Here is a 9,855-nt window from a genome sequence, read left to right as displayed (position 1 = left end):
AACATACAACAGCGGGGATTCGCTAGTGGTCACCCACCTAACTACTAATCCGCCGGTACACTGCTTGTATATGGCTGAGCGGACGGGAAGCCTAATTTTCAGTGTCCTATGGTCGTATGTGAAAGGACACAAAATTTTCTCCATAATATCTTCGGATAAAGAGGATCGATGAAGAAACGAACGGAATCTTTGAGACAGATCTTGTATCATGTCTAGGGTATTATATTTTGGACAGTGAGTGACAGGTGGACGATCTAGAGTACTGCACAAACCGAGTAAGAGCCCAGCTGCCCGCTTCGACGGGCTGACTAGTCGACGATCATCCAAGCTTCCTATTCGAGGACAATATCCTCACGCAAAAGACCCATCTTCAGCGCCTCACCATGCATGACCCCATACACAAACGACTCTCCTACAAGACGATAATGACCATTGGGCAAAGGCCGCAACACAAAAGGAAGACCACCACGGTACAACACCCAGACCTCATCACCTACACGCAACGATCTCGCTCCAGTGCCCATGAAGCCTCGGCGTGTCTTGAAGAGTCTCCGCTGCCGCCCTCCACTCTGATCAAGCTCGTGTTGCAGCTGTGCGAGCCCGATTGGCGAGTACGTGCCATTGAACATACTCTCCACGACCGTAGTCAGGCGCTTAGTGTACGAGCTCAGTTTGTATTGTGAGTTTGGAGGTTCAAGCTCGAAGAGCTTGCGCCAATTAGGATATATGAAATCTGATAGTGGAGAATGATGGGGTTGGAATTCATCAGCGCTGGACCATGGTGTCAAGCGATGTCTGATTTGGAGGTTGAGAATGTAGTCGATGAACAGCAAGCCCGTTTCCGATGGAGATGGGTATGTGTGGTTGTAGATGTCGGTAGTCAGTGTCCGCCATAGTACCTCGACACGCGATGGTGTCTTGCCAGTTGCACCGGGGTCTGGATAAGGAGAGTCGAGAGAAAGAGCTAGATTCACGATGCTTGCCCATCCTGCAGAAGGGTCTTCTGATTCGTCGATAAGTAGTGAAGTCTGATCAATATGGTCTAGTTGTATCCCTTGGACCCGAAGTAATCCCTTCCTCATGTTTGTTACAGCTGGACGCCAATGGCGGCTACCAGCAGCTGCCCAGTGTGCGGGACCACGGTAGCGGAGCGGATATGGTTGGAGCGATACACTGAGGTCAGGCACCCAGGACGGTAGATTAGATATCTGTCTTTGTGAAGCGTCTTCCACGTGCGATAGCCAGGAAAGATTCTTATAGGAAGACATAAGAACGGTTGCGGTTTCGGTGTAGACTTCTTGCACACTGAGATTATAGTCTGGGATAAGCGCATTTGGCTGCGTACGGAAGGGTGATAGGCTCTTATTGGCAAGGCCGAGGAAAGCATAGACCTTGTCCCTTGGGTCTGAGGATTCGGCAAAGCGATGCTTGTCTAGGAGGTTTCGAAGAGATGAGTGGCTGACCACTTGGCCGTTCGTCTCGGCCAATAACGATGCAGTCAGTCGAGTGGAGTTAAGATTCAGAGGGCTGATTCCGACTTCAAGTTTCGACTTGAGGACTTGCCTGTAGATACCGGGCTGTTTCCGCAACTCTTTCACGTGCCTCAGCTTCTCTGAACGCAGATGATGATACCATCGCGTAATCTTGACAAAAGACAGTGTTTTGGCTAGAAGTTCCCAGGGAAATACCTTGCTACCACAAACCACCAGGGCTGTCTTGCCAAGCGCGATTTCTTGAATGACCTGGAGGAGTCAGCTATACGTCGTACAGGTATACGCTTGTTGCGGGCTTACCCAAGCCCTCTTGAACCATGGGCGATTAATTAGGACTATGAAACCTAGCCAGTTATAGAAGGTGAGTCTAGTAGCAAAGACCAACGGACTCTCTTCTGGATTATAAAATGAGGTGTACGGCACTAGCGGCCATTTTCCCTCAGGAGTCGCCGATATCCTCTGCATCGTGGTAAGAGCGTCCTGTGTGTATTGGTCCTCTTTGCCTAACCAGACTACAACACCATCTGCTTTTTTGAAGACGTCGGCCATGCTGGCAACTTGCGCATTTCTTTCTTCAATGTTTGTCTGGTTCACACACAAAAAGTCTATCCAGTAGTAGGTGGGTGTTTTCGGCATGTGCGGCATGTTGACTGCATTGCTGAGCATGAGGAGTGCATCCCGAAGATTGCTATTGACCTTGACAAGGCGATCATCGCAGATGATGGTGTGTTGACGGGCCGAGTTCACTCTTGTAGTCAACAGAGACTTTGGACCCGTCCCTCCATGTGTTGATGTTGGTGGAATAGAGGTACGCGAACTTCCCCATGTGTAAGACAGGGCTTTAAAGGAAGGTGCGTCTTCCAGCTCAGTCGTCTTCAGGGAACAACGTATGACGCCATTGCTTGCAGTTGGTAAGAGCTCCAACAGACGTATGCAAGTGGGCGAAGGTAGACTTTGATATTGGTAGCGTTTGAGGTTGTAGGCTATAGGCAGCTTCGCAGCCTGAGTAACGCGAGCATAGCGTACGAGTCTGCGCAGCCTCATGAGTGGATCGAGTAGCTTCAGAGTGCATTGTGCATTGGTGCGTCACTAGAGGTCAGTGCGGGTGGGGTTGCAAGGTGGGGAGCGACGAACGTCATTCGCCAGTTTGCGTCCATGATCACTCAGCTTCAACCAGCAGGCACCATGATGCATGTGATTTCATGATTCGCTACTGACTGCAGAGGTCGTCAGAAGTTGCTACATGGTAGATAAGAGGTCTTGCAACACGTCGAGGCTGCTGCGAATTCGGAAACCGAACAAACAACCCTTTCTTAGGTGAGAAGAACCCACGCGGATGACGCGAATTCATTCCATGTCTGCTTCAGTTTCAAAGCTAGGGGCATCTTCTTGCTTCGAGTTTATTTTGTGAAGCTTGAGTTGCGGCTTCATCGCAGCTTCCTGTGTTGACGGAGCTGGCTTGTTCTAGTGGCATTCACATGCCAGGTCAACAGAATATACACCTGTGCAGACAGCCAATCATGCAAAAATGCTCAAGACTCAGCATCAGCGACACGCAATAGCAAATCCAGGCATCATGGCGGCATCTTGGAAACTCGAAGTCGAGATCAATCACATGCTTTCTGCACGTGCTTTCCGCATTCAACGTTCTCGTACCTCCTCCGTAGTCTTGACGTTTCAGGTCAACCAGGGTAGAGGAGCCACCGTCAAAACATCGGCATCATCTTTGCAGGCGAACGATGCCGGCACCAGACCTGCCAAAAGCAGTCGTCGGAAGTCCGCGGTCCTAACCATGCAAGACACAAAACAGCCTTACGATCCCTACCAGGCCGGAGCTGGTACTATAAATCTAACAAGCTATATGTGATAATAACCGTAGAGGACACGGCAATATTGCGCAGACAACGGAGCATGGTTACTCTCCGTGTCCCAAGGATTATATAAACTTTGTCTTATGACGATCCAAGAATAGACCGCATGTGTTGGGATTGTGATGCTCAAGGATATCGACATGCTGCTCGTTTTTGGTGCTGATGAAAGGTATCAACTTCATCTGGGCATACGTAGTGGTATTGCGCAAGTATGTCTCAATTGCTGGCATACTTCGATTGGCTGCAGCGGTGTTCTAGTATCAATGCGTTGCGTTGCGGTGACCGTTCAAGGAGAGCTTGAAATCTTGTATGGAACCTGTTGGGCCTGCCCCGTCATGGTCCGACATCACTGGTCAATTGCTGATGGGGACGTTTCAGCGACCGGTGAAGTCAAATGCGCAGCACCATATATTGGTAATGTTGCTCGGAATGTATTGCTGTATGCTGGCAATGCGCAACCAGCCAGCGCAATCACGACGGAAACGGGAATCGCGGGGAGAGACGGGCAGGATGCGACATCGATGACCAACACACATGATAGCAAGTTTGATCGTATGTGCACTAGTGGACGGGACACAACCGCGGCGCGAGACTCGCCTGAATGGGCCCGATGCCGATGCCAGCGGGTGCTTGATTTTGACAGGCCGGTAACACTCGCACTGATGACTCAAAAGAGCATCGAACCCGTCATGTTTTCCTGGTTGGGCGCTACCAACGTGGTCTGATTCCGTCACTCCCGCTGTCAGTAACGTAGCTGTCAAAATGCCGTCCTTCATCGCTTCTGCTAGCACCCGCATGTAATACAACGGCAGCCCACGTTCCTGGACCGTCTGCTGTATGACTCTTGCATCGACTAGGGCGGAAAAGCTTGCTATAAGGGTAGGTTGCTGCTGTGAGACTCCAGCCCTGTCACTCAAGTGGGAATAAACGCGTTCGTATGACCCCAAAAGCGGATATGTGCATGCTGTGTAATAGACTCAACAGTGTATAGGTCATGTATGTCGTGCTCAAATGAATTCCATCCTTTGTCCGCGGTGAAGAATGCCGATGCGCAATGTCACATTGTGGTTTCGTTATTGAGCCTCTTGGCCGCTCGTGCATATAGCACATGTGATTACACATCCACTCACTTCTTGCAGGATGCTGCCTTCGCAGCTCTAGACCAGGAATGTCCAGAAGCTTGGGTAGACAAACTCATCTTCAAAGATGCGCCTGACTTGCTCCAGTACGAATGACTCTACCTTCCCAACGTTCTTGAGGACCTGTTTACCACTGCCTTGCCCTCCTATTTCGCTTTCGACTTTGATGTGCTCCAACAGCCCTCCGATCTTAGGTCGTTGCACAGGACGTGGGTTTTGACCTTGTGCGTCTGTCTGAAGACCGTTGAAACCATTCTCTCCGCCGACCAGAGCATCTGCGTCTTCCGGTGACAGGAAGCAAAAGTGTGCTCTCTTCTTGATATATGCCAAGATCGCAACACCATCGAAGGTGAGTCCGGTGATGTTCAACTTGAGAGGAATGCCGACAAAGCTTGGCATGGGGTAGTCCAAAAGGATCTCTGCAGTCAAAGACATTTTGATGTCGCCAGAGTACTGCACATGGGTCACAACCTGTATATCATCAGGGCTCTTCTCACGCATGCGGTGAGGAGATGCGGATGGTGTCCGCCCGAAGCTGTGCTGAGAGTGACTGTCATCTGATCCGGCAAAGGACTGTTTCTTCCCATCGTCCTGTTGGTGCCTGGAAGAGGGTCTTGAGCTGGGATCTGGATGGGATTGTGGCGTGAGGGTTAGCGAGTTCATGGACGCGGCGTTCCGCAGACGCATATTTGTTGGCGTACTCGGCCGGCCGTGACGGTCGTCGAGCCAATTATGCAACTGGGCGCCAGCTACAGCGGCCAGAGGCGTCGTAGCACCAGAGAGGCCTGCACTTAGAGGCAGATGGAAGTAGTTCATGTTGGAGGTGCCACCAGGGATGCCTGGAGTAAGAGCTCCATGAAAGAATGGGCTGCCTAGCTCGTGGGGAGCCAATGATGAGCGCTTGGTGGATGGTCTAGCAAGAGGTTGAAAGGGGCGTAATCTATTCTGATTGGGAGTGTTTTCCTCCAAGTCTGCTTCTCGGCCTCGTTCCCTGGAATGGCTATTCCTTGGTGAATGACTAGGTGGGTTGCTAGAATCGCGTGACTTGGCGTCATGCTCGGTGTCGTCTTCCCCCAGGTCGTCCCCTTGTTCGTCTGGATAGTCCTCATCATCTTCGTAAAAGTCCGGTAGTGGGTCGCATATGTCTTTAATCTCAATCTCCGGGGGTACGCTGCCGAAGTCGAAGGAATGCACGTGAACTGAGCGAATGAATCGTGGCAGCGTCACCTGCTGGAACCGGTCGTGGATGAAGGCGCGTATCTTCTCTGCACGCGCGGAGCCTTCTGCACCGCCCGTGATGGTGTCCCAGTTGATGTCAATCGACATGGCTGGAGATTGATGGTTGGGGCTGACGAAAGAAAGTCGCGGCTACCAACACCGAATGAGGAAGCGACCACCGCGGGCCGAGCGCACAAACGATGACGCCGAGCCGCGAACCACTTATCATCCTGACCACGAAGTCATCGCTTGCGCACCTCATTTCTTCACGAAACGTCCAAATGTGATGAGCTATTCACGTCTGCATTAGAACCCTGCCTTCCGTGTAGCCCCGTGCCGACTAGACTCAACGATGGGTAGTGAGACCCGCTCGCGGTGGTGTACCAAGTTAGTACAGGTATGACTTAACTCGAAAGCAGGTCGTCTAATTGATGACCCGAAAGGAGCCGCTCTGCGTTTCTGCACGTGCTATTACAAGCGCCTCTGTGCCGCAGATCGCCCATGTGATGTTTCGAGGAAACAAGAGCAAGGGATGGTGCGGTAGTTGCAGGGGTCCGCACCGGTAGGCGTCTTGCCTCTGCCTGGGGTAACAAATGAGCATGAAGATATCAACTACAGCACACCATGTTTTCAAAGACTGCCATCTAAGCTCGGTCGCACTAGCTCTTAACAGTGTGGCAAGGAAACTTGAAAGAGCCAGGGAGGGTCGATGCACAATCACACGCATGACCGAGGGCGCTGGCACTACTACCGCGTCTATGTGGCTCAGTTTTCGGTTGAACCGTCAAGGCAGTCAGGCTGAATGCCTTCTAGAAGACGCGTTACCCGGTTGGCTGCAGATGATCAGTGCGGAGCTTGACGCATATCAGGTGCCCATTTATAACAGTCTCGGTTATTTGGCGATCGGGGTACATATTGGCGCAGGCCGCGGCTTTGCTGTTGGCTACATGAAAGCGCTGCATGCACTCGGTATCAGTGTATGAAAGAGATTTGGTTATTGCCATGGTGGCTGAGTTGGGCGTGGTTAGACGAACGCATCTAAGCTTACGAGGCGTTGAACATGCCACAGCCCGTCCCTCAGCATGATCGGAGGTGTAGTAAGACGGCCATATCTCCTCGAGCGTTATACGACAACGCCCCTGTTCCCAGGTTGAGTATTAGGCCCGGTGCACATGCTAGCATGTACTGCATGACAAGACTGGAGCTTGACTGATGGCGTCCTATCACGAGGCGTGAACGGGCGGTGCCTTGACCATGTACTCTCGTTTACCTGGTTGTTAGTGCGAGGCTGATATACAAGGGAGTCAGGCCCCAATATACATGGCGGATTGGCGGCTCGCTTGATTGGCCTGACTCGCAGAGGTGGTTCGAGAGCTACGTGAACTGTGATTGATGGCATCGCGGAGGCCGTAAGCCCAGGGCGATTGGCGAAAAACGGCATTGCATATGGGTCCTCATGCGTGATACTGTACCGCAGATCAGCGCAGATTGATTGGCCATGGGAATGGTCTTGTTCGGCGCGGAGGTCGCGCAATACAACAATGAGCTCAACGGATGAATTATGGTGATCCGAGAGGGGACGACATGTCCGTCTCGGGTGCGTAGAGATTGATTGACTCGCTCGTATACTGGACATTGTCCCTCATGCCAACGTTGCGAAGCGCTAGAGACGGCAGACAGAAATATAGTGATAGCAATGACAAGATAAGAAGAGAGAAGGCATGTGGTTCGCCGTCGGCGCATTGCGCGACATGATTAGGAGAACGTGGTATCCATGTAGTAAGTAAGAAAATGTCTCGCAACGCGGGCCTGTATCCAAAACGCCGGACGTGCAGTGCCCAAGGTCCAATTAAGACGCAATGCCCAAGAAGGCCAATACTTTTTGAAATCCGTGACGCCATGAAATGCAGGCTTGGGGCCAGAGGCTCAATGGGGAGCTGGTGGTGTGTATCAGGGCCATAAGTCGCGCAATGGGGAGCTGCGAGGAAGGAGCGGCTCAGTGCGGCGGACTGGCCATGATGATGGGGTATCGTGCGAAGAAGTTCACGGTGGTACACTGCAGAGGCGGGGTGTTAGACACGTGTGACGCGTAGGGTTTGGGGAGTGTCGGGCGCACCTGTCTCAATGGTCGCATCTATCACACTTCTCGTCGTGCTTGACGGTCTTGGTGTTGCAGACGCCGCAGGGAGCTGTTCTCGACGTCGCGCATGGGGCCTTCTCGGCGATTTCGTGGCCGCAGCCATATTTGTGTACGACCTTGGTGCACATGTTTGGCGGGGGTGGGCGAACGGGCAGCGGGCAACGCGCGGTTTAGGGTCGTACGGCGGGGGTATCGCCTTCTGCAACGGCGTGGGAGACGAGGAAGGCGGGGTGGCAGCTGTGACGCGCTGATTGGCTGCTGGACGGGGAGCTCTTTCTTCTTGCAGGTGAGGGCGAGACTGCCGTGCGGAGCGCAGCTCAACGTGCTCGCGGGGAAGGAGGAGCAAGAGGGTGTGGTGGAGGAGCACGAGCAAAAACAAGTCAAGTCAGGAATAAACAAGGACGGTGAGAAGATAGAGATGGGCGGCCGGCGGCGGGAGCAAAGCTTCTTTCTTGTTGGCGGTGGGAGGGTGCCGGACTGATGGTCGACGAGGAGACGGCAAGGGCAGCAGCAGCAAGTGCGAGCTTGTACTTGGTGGAGAGGTGGAGTGTGAGGAATTGGTCGGAGCGTCCAAAAGGGATACAGCGGGCAGCGTGGAGAGTTTTATAACTTCGACATTGCAGCGAGCCAGCCTGACGGTACGCTCCAAAGCTGTTAGATTACCTTCGCTCCCGTTTGCAACAGGACGCGACAGTCTTGTACAGCCGTTGGCTCCGTGCGGAAAGGCAAGCACATACATACGCGGAGCTACTAGCCTCGACGCCTAGCTGCAGCCAGCAAGCCAGCATCGCATCAGCCAGGGTGATCCCGCCTCCTGGCCAGCGCCAGTGCTGTGACCAACACGCCGTGAATGGCCCAATCGCCGTGCCTGGACACCCGACGACCGTTTCTCTCCTCCTTGACCTGCCCAGGGTCTGCCCACTGCGGAGGCTGCCCGGCACTTTGCGAGGCCCAGGAAACACCCGCTGCGCCAGCTCCAGCTCTTGCCCATTTCATTTCAAATCAACTGCACAAACAAAATAGATCTACCTGAGGGGCGCCGGAAGAGCGCCCGACGCATCAGACCACAGGGCTGATTCCACCGTCTGTGTCTGCGTCTTACTCGTACCGTACCACACCTGCTGTTGATAGACGTTGACCTCCACTACTGCAACCCTCCGTCCGTTACATGGCGAGCTGCAACATCATGCCAGACGGCTAACGGCATCTCCAACTCATCCTTTGTCGGCGACCAGAGTTGCGACTCTGTTTGCACTTCCTGCCTGACTCAAGCCTCGACTCAAGCACTGTGGTCAATAATCATCACGCGTACCCTGTCCGGACGACCGACGAGATGATCACACCCTTGTTCCTATCGCGACCGCACACCATTGGCACATGGCACCCTTGTGAATTCAATTGACAGACATAAAAACACCAATGCCCCTACTTGTCATGCGCTGTCGATTCCAGTGCGGTGGACAGCACGGGTGGAACATTGGAAGCAACAATAAGGGCCGTCCTTGCATAACGTCAACGCAACTCAATGACAGCTACCTCGGGGCGAGGTCAAGTGAAGCGTCGACGCAAAGCCGACTAATGTAGCTATCGAGTCTGGTAGCCCTGTGGGCCAAATTTGGACGCAAGCTTTAGCGTTGTAATTGCGACCTCCGCCCATGATTCGAGACAGGCTGGAAACTTCCTCCCTCCAGTCGTCAACCCAATTTCGAACCCTGGAACCAAACAAACCGCGGATTGCAAACACCCAACCGACTCGGAGCCCACCAAATGAGCTACCACGTCAGCGTCGGTTCAGAAGGTTGAGAGTCGAGCCGGGTTGCCGATGTGTGATTACCGACAGTCTCCACACTCCGAGGACAGTACAAAAAGTCACCTGGAGCGCAGAAGCATCATACACGACTGAACACGTCCTTTTACGGTCCGCGATCGAGATACAAGCGCTACTCGACGCATGCTGTGTAGCCTGTCAGACTGTGTTCCACAACCAGTCTTCA

At 53.0% G+C, this 9,855-nt stretch overlaps 2 protein-coding genes across 2 annotated transcripts; both read right to left on the bottom strand.

Moving 5' to 3' along the window:
• Positions 1-332: 332 nt before the first annotated feature.
• On the bottom strand, positions 333-2,537 carry J4E82_008268 (uncharacterized protein; the record flags this gene model as incomplete). The annotated part of the gene is made up of 2 exons (XM_051734502.1): positions 333-1,742; positions 1,794-2,537. 2 exons carry the CDS (start codon positions 2,535-2,537, stop codon positions 333-335), a joined length of 2,154 nt encoding a protein of 717 aa, XP_051585779.1.
• A 1,984-nt stretch (positions 2,538-4,521) lies between these two features.
• On the bottom strand, positions 4,522-5,829 carry MDM12 (Mitochondrial distribution and morphology protein 12; the record flags this gene model as incomplete). Its single annotated transcript, XM_051734501.1, has 1 exon — positions 4,522-5,829. The coding sequence occupies one exon, from the start codon at positions 5,827-5,829 to the stop codon at positions 4,522-4,524; it is 1,308 nt and encodes a 435-aa protein (XP_051585778.1).
• Positions 5,830-9,855: the final 4,026 nt, after the last annotated feature.

Source organism: Alternaria postmessia (assembly GCF_024291825.1).
Source record: "Alternaria postmessia strain BMP 2775 chromosome Unknown scaffold_64, whole genome shotgun sequence".
NCBI lineage: Eukaryota > Fungi > Ascomycota > Dothideomycetes > Pleosporales > Pleosporaceae > Alternaria > Alternaria postmessia.
This window is presented reverse-complemented; position numbering and strand designations above follow the sequence as displayed.